Source organism: Bos taurus, chromosome 3 (genome assembly GCF_002263795.3).
Source record: "Bos taurus isolate L1 Dominette 01449 registration number 42190680 breed Hereford chromosome 3, ARS-UCD2.0, whole genome shotgun sequence".
Classification (NCBI taxonomy): Eukaryota; Metazoa; Chordata; class Mammalia; order Artiodactyla; family Bovidae; genus Bos; species Bos taurus.
The window spans coordinates 118,320,784-118,335,933 of record NC_037330.1 but is presented as its reverse complement, the minus strand read 5'-3'; the positions used below and the strand labels follow the sequence as shown (position 1 = coordinate 118,335,933).

The following is a 15,150-nucleotide window of genomic DNA, read 5'->3' as shown; positions in this document are numbered from 1 at the left end:
GGCAGGTAAGGGAAGACTCTCGCTTCCAGAGCCTCCTGCTCAGACGCGGTGGCCAGGAGCTGGTCTGCCAGAGGGAGAGCAAAGGGCACGCGTCCAGAGTCAGAGCAGCTCCTCACTTCTCAGTAACAGTCTTGGGAACAAGGAGGTGGGGACGTTGTCTTCACCGTCCTGGAGGAGGTGACTGCTCGCTGGAGTTCTGTGTGCAGGCAGAGGGACGATGCCTGGACTAGGACGTGAGCACACATTCAGACAGGAAACCATGCGCCTCCTTCCCGAGACACAGGAGGAGGCTGAGTTCCTGCAGGGAGAGAACAGCCCAGAAGGAAGAGGAGTGGAATAAAGGGGCACGAACGCAGACCCTGGGCATCCCTGGGAGGGCCGGGGCCAGCCTCGGGGAGGGGGCAGCTGTGTGGGAGGCGCTGTGGAGGAGCTCTGCAGCCCCTAGGGCATCTGGACCTCCCTGCCTCTCGCCCTCACTCACCTGAGGCCGTGCTTCTCCACGGGGCTCCTGGGCCCCCGCACCTGGAGGGCGCACCTGGAGGACGGGAGGCTGGAGGGCGCACCTGGAGGACAACTGGCTGGAGGGCGCACCTGGAGGATGCACCTGGAGGACGCACCTGGAGGATGGCTGGCTGGAGGGGGCATCTGGAGGACGGCCGGCTGGAGGACACACCTGGAGGATGGCTGGCTGGAGGGGGCATCTGGAGGACAGCCAGCTGGAGGGCGTACCTGGAGGACGGCCGGCTGGAGGGGGCATCTGGAGGCCGGCCGGCTGGAGGGCGCCCCTGGAGGACGCACCTGGAGGACACACCTGGAGGACGGCCGGCTGGAGGACGCACCTGGAGGACACACCTGGAGGACGCCCCTGGAGGATGGCCGGCTGGAGGGCACACGTGGAGGATGCCCCTGGAGGCCGGCCGGCTGGAGGACGCCCCTGGAGGACAGCCGGCTGGAGGGCACACCTGGAGGACGCACCTGGAGGACGCCCCTGGAGGATGGCCGGCTGGAGGGCGCACGTGGAGGATGCCCCTGGAGGCCGGCCGGCTGGAGGACGCCCCTGGAGGACAGCCGGCTGGAGGGCACACCTGGAGGACGCACCTGGAGGATGGCCGGCTGGAGGGGGCATCTGGAGGACACACCTGGAGGACGCCCCTGGAGGACGGCCGGCTGGAGGGCGCACCTGAGGACACACCTGGAGGACGCCCCTGGAGGACGGCCGGCTGGAGGGTGCACCTGAGGACACACCTGGAGGACGCCCCTGGAGGACGGCCGGCTGGAGGGCACACCTGGAGGACGCACCTGGAGGACGGCCGGCTGGAGGGGGCATCTGGAGGACGGCCGGCTGGAGGGTGCACCTGGAGGACACACCTGGAGGACGGCCGGCGGGGCCGGCAGCAGGACGCAGGGCGGTTCTGGTCCCAGTCTTGGTCCCACTGTGGGGGGTGGCCGTGGTTTTCCCGGGGTCACTCTTGGCCTCGCCCCAGAGGAGCTCTTCCTGTCAGCTGTCCTGGAAGCTGAAGCAGCCTGGCCCCAAGACTCTTGTCTTTCCCTGGGGGCCTTCGTCTCGCCTCCCCCCGCCCACCCCCCACAGCTGCTGAGTGCAGAGGACGCATCTAGGGGTGCGTCCTGGAGATTGTGACCACGACATGCGGGGGTGCTGAGCAAAGAGTCAGCACGGGGCTGGGGGCCTGGGGAGCAAGGCGGGGGTGTGCCAGTGTCCCCGGGATGTGTGACATGTTTTGTCATAAAAGTTGAAAACATTTTGAGATAGGTTGTGCTTTTTTAATAGACCCCTGTCCTTTCTCCTGCTCCTCCTCCTCGCCCCCTGCAGGCATCTCTCTCCTCCCCTCACACAGGCAGACAAACGTCAGTGTGAGAGGAACTCGTGCTGACACGGATGAAACATCTATTATTGTCCCCTAGATTTGAATGAGCTGTTCTTTACTTGAACAGAGCCTACACTCTGGCCCTGTTTGCTAAAGAACAGACCTTCTCTTTATTTGCTGTCTATATGATGACATGAAATAGTGTTATGAACAGAAGACCCAACCCATGTAATGGAAAATTACAGTGTCCTTTTTTTCCCCCACCCTGATCATTTATTTTTTTTAAAAAATTAGAGACTAGCAGATTTTTTTTCTATTTCTGATTGAGAACTTATAGGTCATGGCCCAGCCTTGCCATTTCTTATTGAAACTCTGAATATAGTCTTTGTGCTTTTACTAACGTCATGAATCTGATTGTATTAATATGTTTCTCAAGGCACAACCTATAAAAGCAATTTTCTACTCTGCCATAAAATATTCATGAGAATACAGGCTTTTTTGTTTTGATGCCGCATTCTTTAAGTAGAGAAAGTCTCATTGTTTTCTTCGGGGCACTTTGGGTCAAAAGCACCAGCAGCTTCTGTTGGGACTCGTGGCATTTCGGCGAGTTTTTGATACAGAAATAGTCACGGGCATGTCTGACGCACCCTCCAGCGGCGGAATGAATGGGGCTGTGGGTCTGATCCCACAGCTGGGGCTCCGGCCGCCTGAGGGGCCCGCCTGGCCTCCTGAGGCTGAGCTCAGGCGGTGAGAAGCGCCTGGCCTGGGCCCGCGGCCACCCCCGGGCTGGTGCGTGTGTCTCCCGAGGCACCGGAACGGCCAGCGCTGGGCATGGCCTGTCGGGCGGAGGTGACGTCTGGCTTTGCATTCTCTTTGCGTGGGACTTTCTTTAGCAGAGGATGAAGTCTTATGTGAAACCTCAAAAAGGGAAATCCAGCAGGCCTCGCCTCCCTTTCTCGCAGTAAATGGTGAGGACAGCCCGTGACCACCCCCCGCCCCCGGCCTGCTCCCCTCTGTTCTCTGCAGACCTGATGGTGTTGCCCGCGGGTCTCCTTGCCATCCCCTCCCTGGGCCCACCGGCTCTGGTGTCTGGAATGACTCGGCGGGGGGGAAGGGGGGGTCCTCCTGATGTTCCCTGCAGCTCCAGACTCAAAGGGAACCCGAGGGAAGGGACAGTGGACACAGGGAACCACAGTCCTCCCCACCCCATCCACGCCGGGGCGCCTGCCACATCCTCCCTTCCCGCCTTCAGCCCCCGCCTCGTCTCTCACACCCAGCACCCTGATGCCGGCCCCTCTGCATCTGAGGCCTGGCCTCCCTCTGCTGCTGGCACCCCCACCTGGGCCTGCAGGGCCCCCGAGGATCTCTGGATGCAGGTCCCATGCCCCAAGCCAGCGGTCCAGGTGCCTCCTGTGTCTCCGCCCCCATGCCTGCCCTCTTAACACTGGCCGTCTGGGTCCTGGCTCGCCGGCCCCTTCCCACTCAGAGCTGCGGCCCCTGTGTGGGCCCTTCCCCGGGGCGTCCCTCAAGCCCTCTGCCCTCTCCTGTCCCTTTGCACGGCAGATCTGCTGCAGGCTGGACTGGGAACAACCCCCCAGCACGCAGCACAGAGCAGCAGGCCCTGGCGTTTTTCTGCAGTGAGGGGATGCAGGCATAGGAAACATTTGGCCCATCGTATATTTGAAGTTAATAAAACGGATCCCTCAAAGTTGTTTTATGTTCAGTTTTTTAAGATGTTAACTATTGGACATTTCTGATCATCTTCCTGACCTCGCCTGTGAAAAATTAGAAACGGAGAGATGGTATGGTACAGTGAGGGCTTCCCTGGCGGCTCCGACAGTAAAGATCCGCCTGCCAATGCAATGCGAGTTTGATCCCTGGGTCGGCAAGATCCCCTGGAGGAGGGCCTGGCACCCCACTCCAGGGTGCCTGCCTGAAGAATCCCACGGACAGAGGAGCCTGGCACCCCGCTCCAGCGTTCTGCCTGAAGAATCCCACAGACAGAGGAGCCTGGCACCCTGCTCCAGCGTTCCTGCCTGAAGAATCCCATGGACAGAGGAGCCTGGCAGGCCACAGCACATGGGGCACCGCTGGATGCGACTGGGTGACTGACAGCAGCAGCGCTTCGCAGGGAGCGGGCAGCGCTCGGGCATCTTCTGCGCAGCGTCTCGGGCTTGGCCTTGTTGCTGCATAACATCTCAGGTCACCTTCACATGTCGCCTAAGGGGTCAGCCCTGCCATCAAAGCAAGTGAGGTGATACTGCTCACAAAAGGCAGGCAATATGGTTATTTCATTAATTCTCTTGGTTTCTTGAGCTAAAATAACGCTCCCTGACCGGATAAGAAGAGTGTCAGAGACACTGCAAGCCAGTCCAGACATATGAACATGGACCCAGATGTGCCCAGTGAAACGGTTGCAGGCTCAGTCTGTCGGTGATTCTGTGTGTGTGTGCGTGTGTGTGTGTGTGTGTGTGTGTGTCTGTAACCCAGGAAGACAAGGTCGGCTTCATCTTTACAAAGTAAAGGCCAGCTAACCTGAGGGGATCTGCCAAGTAACTCACGTGTTAATCCATGAAGGACTAGGCGGGTTAACCGGTTAATGAAGAAAACCTCTTCATCCTCTTCCAGGGAAGCAGAAAGAAGAGCCAGAAAGCCTGCCGTCATACACATCATGATGTTTTCCAGGCAGCATTCAGCGCGGTCATTAGTGAAAGCAGGAAGATGCACAGCCCTTCCCCACCCCCGGGAGAAGGGAAAGCTGAATTTCCTTTAAGACGTCAAGTCACTTTCTCTTTCCTCTGAGTCCCTTTCCTGAGCCCTGCTCCCTGTCTGCCATAACGTTCTATTCCTTAAAATAGAGTCTGAAGCAAATGGAGGAAAATCTTGAGGTTTTATAAAACGGGTGTTGTTTACACAGTTTTTCCATCCTGCTATGTTTCATAATAAAAATGATCAAAGAAAGAAAATAAAGGAAGTCAGCAAGACCTCATCTCTACCAGCTGTGTGTGGTGGGGGTGGGATGGGGCACCGCTGTCGTCTGGGCCTGCTCATGGGAACAGTTACTTGTGTCCGTTTTTGTTAAATATCAAATAAAAAACCCTTCACACATCAAGCCTGACACCCAACTAGAAAAAAACAAATACATTTAAAACAGAGTTTGCACCTCACTGATTTTGGGAAAAATCAAAGAGCTGGTATTTACCCGGGGCTTGTTAGGACTTCAGAGAGAGGAGAATTAGATATTTTCTGGAAAATGATTGAATATTGAGGATTTTCCTCCATTCCCTGGGGCCAGGGCCCAGGCCTTCCTTGCATGCAACCTGCCCTGGGCTCTGGGGGCCTCGGGTGGAATCCAGGCTTAGTTCTGGCAGCGGGGAGAGGGAGGTGGTGACTGCAGGAGCCAGGCCCCTGCTGTCCCAGCCAGCGCCCCACACCCTGCCCAGGTGAGCGAGCCTGAGGTGCGAGGCCACGTGTCGGTCCAGGACACCAGGGCCCCGGGCGTGGGCTCGGGGGCTAGGACCCAGGACTGAGCTGGAGCCAGGCCTCCCCACCTCACTTCGCTCGTCAGCAGAACGGCCGGCAAGGACCTGCCTGCGTGGTGACTGCTGAAATGGGCTATCCCGAGGGGTGGTTCCACTCCTGGGTCATTTTCCTAGAATCCACCAGAACCTAGGTGGGGCCGGCCTGTGGTGTCTCTGACGGTCCACTTACCTCATCAAAAAGCAGTATTTTAGCTTAAGAAAATAAGCACAGAGAATTAACGAAATGGCCATACTGCCTGCCTTTTGTAAGCCCCTCATTTGCCCAGTGGCAGGGGCAGTCAGGGCTGGAGGGCACTTCCAGAGGCACGGGGTTAGATCCAGTCTCACCCTGGGAGACCCTGGGACCAGGTCCAGGCCGTCAGAAGGCCTGACTGCAGAGGGCCTGGGCAGAGGTGCTGCGACGAGGCCTCCTCCTGGGTGGCAATGACTCTGGAGGGGAGACTGGCCCGGGGGCCCTATCTGCTGAGCAGGGTCTCCCCCAGACCTCTGAGCCCCTGGAGGAGAGGCCCAGCCTCCGGCCCTCTGGCCTGTGACTGAGCAGGTTGTGAGCGGGCTTTCTGGTCGAGGCGGGGCCCCGGGGCCTCTGCTGGACTGTCTCCACTTCTGGGGGTCAGAGGGTGTCTCTGACAGAGCCCAGGATGCTCACCCTCAGGGATGCGCCCCAGAGCCTCTCTGGGAAGTCGGAGGCCCACAGCCAGTGGCCCGGCTTTTCTGATACAATCCCGCCCTGAGAGGAGCGCCCATGCGGGGATATTTTGTGAGACCCATAATTGGAGACCTGGTTTCTGCCTCCTCTTCGCTTTTAATTTGGCGTTGATCTACAAGCGTTTAGATCGATTCCGCTTCCGTTTCTAATCAGAGCCAACTCGTGGCTGTTCGTGGGCCACGCCGCCGTGCGATGAAGGCGGTTTGTTTCTTAGCAAAGCACAGAAGTGGTCCTCCTGCAGCATGAGCCGAGCAGGCGATCCGGGGGAGCCTTGCACTGGCTGTCTCCCAGAGGGCGCGCCCGTCACCACGGAAACGCGCTGTGCACCCAGCGCTCCTGTCTGGACCACTTTGAGGGCACACACTGTTCCGTGCGCCCTGCACACAACTCTTCTGTGGCTCCTTGCAAAGGAGAAAAGCACGTGGCTCGCCCCTCTGCCTTCGGGTGGCCAGGGCTCATCAGAGCCTTTTTCCTGCTTGCTCTCTGTGTCGACTTTCAAACACGGCGTCAGAAAAGGCCACCGGGCCTGCACCCAAGGTCCCTTGAGCGAGCAGGGCCCCTTGGTGCGGGGTGGGGCAGAGGCAGGAGAGCCCGTTTGAGTGTGCATCCCAGTCCGACCTCCTGCTGCCTTCTGCCTGAGGGGTGGGCCTCTCGGAGGAAGAGGGCGGAAGGCCCCTGAGTCCTGCCTTTTGAGCCTGTTGAGCAGGAAGGGGGAGGAGGCATCTGAAGCGAGCAGTGGCTCTCACTGCGTGGGCGTCCCCACTGGTGGCGTGGGTGTCCCCAGTGGCAGCGTGGGCGTCCCTGTGGTGGCGGCATGGGCTCCCGGGGAGGGCAGGCGGGGCCGGGCCAGGACGGCGGGCCACCCGGTCACCAGCGCCTCTGTGCTGTGCTCTCTCCACAGTGGACGTGGCCTCGGCCCTGCCTCTGCCAGTGGCCCCCCCGGGGGTGCCCATGGACCTGCGCCTGGATCACCAGTTTCCGCTGCCCGTGGCGGAGCCGGGTCTCCGCGAGCAGCAGCTGCAGCAGGAGCTCCTGGCGCTCAAGCAGAAGCAGCAGCTGCAGAGACAGATCCTCATCGCTGAGTTCCAGAGGCAGCACGAGCAGCTGTCGCGGCAGCACGAGGCCCAGCTGCACGAGCACATCAAGGTCAGTCCCGGCCTCGGGCCCAGGGCCAGCCCGCCATGCACACCCAGATCCCGCCGCCAGGGCCAGCCTGCCACGTGTACCCAGATCCTGCCGCCAGGGCCATCCCGCCATGCGCACCCAGATCCCACTGCCAGGGCCAGCCCGCCACGTGCACCCAGATCCCACCGCCCAGGACCTGCCCGATGGCCCTGGTGCCGGCCCGCTCTGTGCACCCCACGACCCCACCGCCCAGGACCTGCCCGATGGCCCCCGTGCCGGCCCGCTCTGTGCACCCCACGACCCCACCGCCCAGGACCGTCCCCGAGCCCCCAGGCCGGCCCACTGTGCGTGCCTGCGACCCTGCTGCCCAGTACCAAAGCCTGAACCCCGAGCCCCTGGACTGGCCCCCCGTGTGTACCCACGATTCCACAGCCCAGGACAAACCCCGAGCCCACGGGCCGGCCCACTGTGTGTGCCTCAATCCCGCTGCCCAGGACCACCGCCCCAGCCCCCAGGCCGGCCCAACCCGTGTGGCCCTCTATCCCGCCACCCCTGAGCCCCCAGCCCCCGGGCTGGCCCGCCCCGCCTGGCCCTCTATCTTGCGCCCAGGACCACCCCAGTGACCTGCTGCCGGGCTGAGGTTGATGCCTGGGGATGTCCCTCACCGGGCCGTTTATACCTGCGTGGCAGGACGTGGAAGCTGGTTGAAGGGATCCTGGCTGATGTGGCCAAGAGTGGAAACAGCATTTAAAGTCACCCTGTAGAAGCTTAAAGCGGGGGAGCATTCTTATCACTGGACTTCATCTACAAACATATGTTCCTAAGTAGCGACATTACTGGCAAGAAGAAACGACAAAATATTAGCAGTGGTCACCTCTGGGTGAGGTGTTTAGGAATTGTCTTTATTTTCTTCTTGGGACTTGTCCATCTTCTCTCCATTTTTCCCACTAATTTTTTATAATTGGGGGGGAGCTAATATTTACTTTGATTTAGAAGGGATAAGGAAAAAACAAACAATTTTTTCTTTTTGGTATTTACTGCCTGGTGCGTGCTAAGTCGCCTCAGTCATGTTCTTTGCAACCCTATAGACTGTAGCCCCCCAGGCTCCTCTGTCCGTGGGATTCTCCAGGCAAGAATGCTGGAGTGGGTTGCCACGCCCTCCTCCAGGGGATCTTCCTGACCCAGGAACTGAACCCTCATCTTTTGTGTCTCCTGCCTTGGCAGGCAGGTTCTTTACCAGTAGGCCACCTGGGAAGCCCCATTCACTGTCTCACGTATTTACTCTGATCCCAGGTTTTAAAACCAAACGTTCTAGGAAGAAATGTGCACCAGCAAGGCACGGAGAGGTCCCGTCACTTGGTTGGGGGACCACTTACAACGTCTGTGATCACGTGTGTCACCGCACTTAGAACCTTGCTGTTCAGTGGAAATGTGCACACATTAAAATTCATAGGTAGTTTTACATTTCCTGTAGCCACCTTAAAACACCCAAAGAAACCAGGCTGTGTGAGTGATTTATTGTTATGTAACAAATTACCCAAAAGATTTTTAGCCGCTTGAAATAATGAACGTGTGTTATCGGACAGCTCAGCTCCCGCGGACCGGGAATCTGGGGGCAGCTCGCAGATGGCGGGGCCACGGGGCCTCTTGTGAGGTGTGGTCGGGCGTGGTCAGGGCAGCGGTCTCATCTGAGCACAGGGTCGGGCCTGCAGGCCCCCCTTCCTGGCTCACTCACCCCTTGGTTTGGGGCAGGAGGCCTCAAGTCCTCCTCACCAGGGCTTCCAGGATCCAGGTGACCAAGAAGGAGGTCGCGGTGTCTTCTGGCAAAATCTTGAAGGTGACCCCCACCCCTGCTACGTGGCTCTGCTGTCATAGGCGTCAACCCTCCCGGCAGGGGCCCAGCCAAGGGGTGGACACCAGGAGGCAGGAGTCTTTGGGGGGCCACTGGGGACCTGGCTGCTAAAGGTAAAAGTAATTTCAGGGTATTTTATTTAACCTCGTATTTCTAAAGTGTCACTTCAACCTGTGATCCACATAAGTGGTTGTATCCATGCTGAGTCTGGGTGCACGCCGTGGACCAGACACGTAGAGCCCATTGCCCTGTGGACCAGCTGCACCGGGCCCACCCGTGGTCAGTGGCTGCGGGACTGGGCGGCAGCGATGTGGGAGTTAAGATCCCACGTGGTACGCGGTGCTCCTGAGACGCCCTTCCCTCGGAGACCAGCACTGCCCGCAGCTGGACGTCACTCGGCCCGGCCTCAGCTTCCTCAGGCACCACCAGCCTGTGCCCCTGGCTTGTGCCCGCTACTGGCGGGCAGAAGGCCTGTGCGCCACCTGTTTGTGCCCTGGCTGCTTGGCGCCTCGCCTGAGGTCCAGGGGCTCAGCAGGGTTGTCGCTGCCACTGCTCCTGTCCACCCCAGCTCCAAGGAGCTGCTGAGGCCAGCGTCCGACAAGCCCAGCAGAGAGCAGCACCCTCCAGAGCTGCTGGAGGCCCAGGCCTCACGGCTTTGCCAGAGAGGTCTGAGCCAGCGAGCGCTCCCGCCTAATCTCGAGATGGCGCTGGTCTCCGTGGAGACGGCCCCCCAGCCATGGTGGTCCTCTGCGTTTTAATCAACACCCTTGGGTTTGGGATGGATCGGGCGAGGGTCCTTAGAGCCATCGCCATGCCCTTTGCCCCCTGACGCCAAGCACCTGTTCCCCTGCTGCTGGGAGGAGACGGAGCCCCCCGGGGGTGCTCTGTGGGCTGCGGCCTGGACCTGCCCTGCCAGCGTGGGAGCCGAGGCCCCATCACTTGCAGGGGGGATGGGTGGGAGGGGCGAAGGAGGGGGTGGGGCTTCCCGCTGAGGCCCCGCCCCAAGGGGGTCTTTGGCCCTGAGCCGCACTGGGTTTGCAGTACTGGGAGGAAGCTCTGGGCCGCTGCGGGATTAGGTCCTCACAGAATCCGTCTAGTTAACTGCCTTTCGGTACCAGCGAGCGCCCCCCGCAGGCTGCCTGATCCGTCTTGTCCTTGAAGCTGCAGCCTCCTTTTCTGTGACTCCCGAAAGCAATCTAAAGAGCCCGCCCCGTCCACTCGCACTGCTGGCCCTGTGATGCGGTTTCCTCTCTTCCTCACCAGCAGGCTTCTTGAACTTTAGCCATCAGACTCCTGCATCTTGATGTCATCTCAGAAGCCTGAAAGGTCAGGGCAGCCCGTCTCTTCCAAGTCCTTTACCCGGCCTCCCAGTGACCTGGGGACCCCCATCTTTAGAGGCAGGGCCCCTCCGCCAAGGGTCCCCCAGCCCCCCAGGCCTTCAGGCCAGAAGCCCGCAGAGAGGATGGGAGCCCCAGAAATGCACTTCAGAAACCTTCTCAAGGTGACACGTTCTCTGGGCTTTAATTGTTTGTTTCTCCATTTACAGCAGAGATCATTCCTCTGAAGCCATTTAAAACTATGTAACCGTCATCCCATCAGCCGGCCTCTGTTTTGACGATTTCCGCTCTCTTCACAAGCCATCATCTTGTTGGTGACATTTGGCAGTGGTGTTTGTCAAACAGATTTCTTGAGCACACAATCTAATTAGTGTCATTAAACCATCAGTGAATTTGAATAGGATTTGATAATGTAAAAGGAAACAGTGTTTTAAAAAGGGCTTCCCTGGTGGCTCAGATGGTAAAGAATCTGCCTGCAATGCGGGAGACCCAAGTTCGATCCCTGAGTCAGAAAAATCCACTGCAGAAGGAAATGGCAACCCACTCCAGTATTCTTGCCTGGACAATCCCATGGACGGAGGAGCCTGGTGGGCTACAGTCCCTGGGGTCGCAAGGAGTCGGACACAACTGAGTGACTAACGTAGAGTGTTTAAAAGGTAACCGCAGTTGCTAACCTTGGGTCAGGATGCTCTCTCTCACTGGGGTCCCAACACTCAGCGTCGCACTGCTTCTGGACGCTTGCTGGTTGCGGCCGCTTAGGAGCCTGGCCCCGTCCTGCCCTACAGTTAGTTCTTTCTCCCCGGAAGGGGGTCCTGGAGCGTGGTCACTGGGGCCCAGGGTCGAGGGAGTCGTGAGTGTGGTATCGGCAGGTGTTTATGCCCAGAAGGTCTTTTATCAGCTGGGACTGCTGAGCGGATCACCCGGCAGATGAGGCGTTCCCTGGGTTTGCCACTTTGATGTGTCATTTTAAATTTTCTAAACCTATTATCGAGGGAATCCCTCTATCTCATGTTTCCAGTTGAAACGCAGCACGGTGAGAACAAGCAGAAGTGGCCCTCCCTGCTCTGCCGCCCGACCCCTGAGAGCCCACCTCGACTCCGTCCGCAGCTCGGCCGGCGCGGACCTGGGACTCCCCCTCTGGGGCTCTCGTCGGCAGTCTCAGCAGCCTTTGCTCCACTTGCTGATAGACCTTCTAGCCAACGGTTGCCTTCTGTCAGTCTCTAGTCGTTACTTGTGGATTTTTCGATGACTGTGGCTCCAGCATAGAGAGGAGACAGGCGTCTTCAGAGAGTGCTTCCAGGAGAGTAATAGGTACTTCTGTCGTGCCGGCCCCAGGACCCCATGGGATCACTGGCTGTGGATGGACAAGAGCCTGGGGATGCCGTCAGGGGCTGGTAGAGCCCGCACACGCCTGGCGTGGGTAACACCACAGAGCCAAGGCTGAACCCCATGACCCCAGTGCTGCCGCCTCCCTGTCTACACTGCAGGCTCCCCTCCCTGTCTACACTGCAATCCCCTTTCCATCTACACTTCAACCTCCCCTCCCCGTCTACACTGCCGCCTCCCCTCCCGTCTACACTGCAGTCCCCCCTCCATCTACACTACAGCCTCCCCTCTCCATCTACACTGCAGCCTCCACTCCCATCTACACTGCAGCCTCCCCTCCCATCTACACTGCAGCCTCCCCTCCCCATCTACACTGCTTCCTCCCCTCCCGTCTACACTGCCTCCTCCCTCCCGTCTACACTGCCGCCTCCCCTCCCGTCTACACTGCAGCCTCTCCTCCCGTCTACACTGCAGCCTCTCCTCCCATCTACATTGCCGCCTCCCCTCCCCATTTACACTACAGCCTCCCCTCCCTGTCTACACTGCCGCCTCCCCTCCCCTCCCCTCCCCATCTACACTGCAGCCTCCCTGTCTACACTGCAGCCTCCCTCCCCATCTACACTACAGCCTCCCCTCCCCGTCTACACTGCAGCCTCCCCATCTACACTGCAGCCTCCCTCCCCATCTACACTGCAGCCTCCCCTCCCATCTACACTGCAGCCTCCCCTCCCCATCTACACTGAGCCTCCCTTCCCTGCCTACACTTCAGGGTGGAGACCCGTCCTGACGCGTCGGTCTGACAGGCGCGATCCTGGGAGATGGGGCTGGTCTTCCGCAGTTCCTACTTGTAGCCCAGACTGCCAGCACCATCCGTTAGGCAGATTTCCTCGGAATAAACCCCTTACTGTGAAAGATACGCTACGGTGTGTGTGTTACACGTCTTGGTGGTCTCATCGGGTCTCTGTCCAGAAGTGTGCCTGCTCTCTGTGAGTTTGTGTCCAGCTTGGCTCTTCTCTCCCCAGGTCTCAGGCTATCTAACAAGTGAAAAATAAAAGTGCTTTCCACTCTTTATTTGCACGTCCTTTTTCACTAGTGAGGCTGAGCGTGTGTGTGTGTGAAACCTGCTGTGGTTGGTGCTGTTTCTCTGGACAGGAGAGCTTTAGGAGCTGTTTAGCGAGCGTGTGACGCTTTGCCTTGCAGGGAAGTGGATAGAATTGAAAGGAGCCTGCTTTTCCGGCCTGAGAGCCAGGCCGGTCTTTAACTGTCTTTATTACCTGCCCCGGGTGGCTGAGCGACGCTGCCTGGACCCCAGCTTCTGGGTCGTCTGAGACAACTTGTAATGAGCCCAGAGGACACGCTTCGGCGGCCGTAGCCCCGGTGCCCGGGAAGGCGTGTGGCTGCCGTGAGCACCGCGTCATTCCTGAACCCGTCGGCACCCCGTGAACGCACTTACGGTCAGGGCTGGCTCATAAGTCCACACTCTGCGTTTCTAGGAAGTCACCGACAGGGCTGGCGGGGGGCTGCGCTTGACCTGCCGCCCCTGGGGCGTGGATGGCCGCTCCACGCTGTGCTGTGCCCTGTGCCACCCCCGGCTTGTAGGAGGGAAGGAGCGCTGAGCGTGTTTCCAGAGGTGGCCGCCGTAGTTTGTTCTGCAGAGAAAACCGTCTCGCGTGGCCTTGCACCGCGGTTTCCCTCTCATCTCTCTATCTCTCCTCACTGGCTCTCGTGTGGCCTTGCACCACGGTTTCCCTCTCATCTCTCTCTCTCTCCTCACTGGCTCTCGCGTGGCCTTGCACCACGGTTTCCCTCTCATCTCTCTCTCTCTCCTCACTGGCTCTCGCGTGGCCTTGCACCGCAGTTTCTCTCTCATCTCTCTCTCTCTCCTCACTGTCTCTCGCTGATAAATGTGCTGCCTTTGGTCCAGCCCGGGACCCTCATGGGCGCACGTAGACCCACTGTGTGCTGGGTGGCAGGGAGAGGCCAGAGGACATGGCCTGGGTCTTTGTCAGCTCCAAGCCGCCCCGGGAAGTGTGTCCAGGTGGCGGTGAGCCCCGTGGAGAGGAGGGGTCGGGGTGCCCTGCAGGGGGAGGGGACCCTCTGCTGGTCTTCATGGCGCCCACCTGAGAGGAAACGGCGTGCAACAGGAGTGGAGCTGGCGTGGTGGGGGTGGCGGGCTCCCCCTGGATCGCTGTCACCCCCCGCCTCCCCCCACTGCTTGCAGTGGTGCCCTGTCCGTGGCGTCTGGGGCACCGAGCGTCTGTGACGCAGGCCCTCCTCTCTCTGACCCGCCTGCGGATGGCAGACCCTTTGTGGCATTTGAGTGTCCAGTCTGGGGGGAACCTGAGTGACACATCCATGGGACCTTTTGATTACTGCTGTTGTGCTTCATGAGGCTGGAGGGAAGGGTGATTTTGAACTTAACTGAAATGAGGGTGCCTCTTTGATTTGAGCCAGTAAATCCACATGGTTCTATTTCAGAGGACCCCATAGGCAAGAATATTTTAGTCTCGAGTGGGCCCTGACCACCATGGCCAAGTAGCCCGTGAGCCTGGAGATGAGCAGCCTAGAGGAGGCCTCCTCCATCAAACTGGCGCTCTGGCCCCTGGGGGTCAGTGGTCTGCCCTGGACTTCTCCCCAGAAGCGGGCCACCTGAGCGTCAGAAGCTCCTTGACCATCTTGGAGAAGCTCCGTGACCGCCGCCTGTCGGGCTCGATGCACAGGGCTTCTGGGTCCGGCCCCAGGGGGGCGTGGGCTTCACCGTGGCAGCCCCATGCCCCCAGGGTGACCCCTGCTCTGCCCCAGCCACGCCAGGCTGTGATAGCACCTCGTGTTCTGTGCTGAGGGGCCACCTGAAATCCGTGTGTTTATTTTCACAGTGACACAGGAAGTGGGTGGCAAGAGCAGCCACCGCGTCGGCCGGAGGTGGGGGCGAGAGGCCTTGGCCAGCTCCCCGCCTGCACCCTGGGTGTACCCGCTGCGTGTTGAGGTAGAGCCTCCCCAGGAGACAGTCCCACGAGTGGCTTAGAGGAGCCGGGAGGGCCCCGTGCCGGCCCACTTGCTCAGCTCGGGTGTGGCCTGGGCCACTGGTGGTCCTAGCCCCGGGGGATGGCTCAGCCCCCACGGAGCCTGGCCTGGCTCTCCGGTCCTGGCCCTGCCGACCCAGGCTGTCCTGTGTGCCGTGTGGGCCTCCCCAGCCTGAGCCATCAGCAGAGGAGGAACGACAGGAGCAGGCGGTGCCCACCACCTGCGACCAGGAGCCCTGCTGAGACGGGCCAGGGGAGCCTCCAGCAGCCCTTGGCCTGGAGCAAATGGGCAGCTGCCAGCGGCCTCCGCTTTCCCCTGGGCCCGCGCCAGGCGCAGAGACCACGGCTCACCGTGCATCCCTCCTGCGTGGGCACGAGAGCTTGGGGGCAGAAGACGTGCTGGACCCCTGTGT

General features: G+C 59.9%; 1 protein-coding gene across 8 annotated transcripts in view; it reads left to right on the top strand.

Moving 5' to 3' along the window:
- The window catches only part of HDAC4 (histone deacetylase 4), a 291,684-nt gene that overhangs the window by 177,196 nt on the left and 99,338 nt on the right, over nt 1-15,150 (top strand). For 7 of the 8 annotated variants that reach the window (XM_059885255.1, XM_059885254.1, XM_059885252.1 and 4 more), the window contains one exon: nt 6,976-7,220. The exons of the other annotated variant lie outside the window; for it this stretch is intronic. In XM_059885255.1, coding sequence (XP_059741238.1) covers nt 6,976-7,220 — 245 coding nt within the window. The remainder of the gene's footprint in view (nt 1-6,975; nt 7,221-15,150) is intronic. 8 annotated transcript variants of the gene reach the window in all.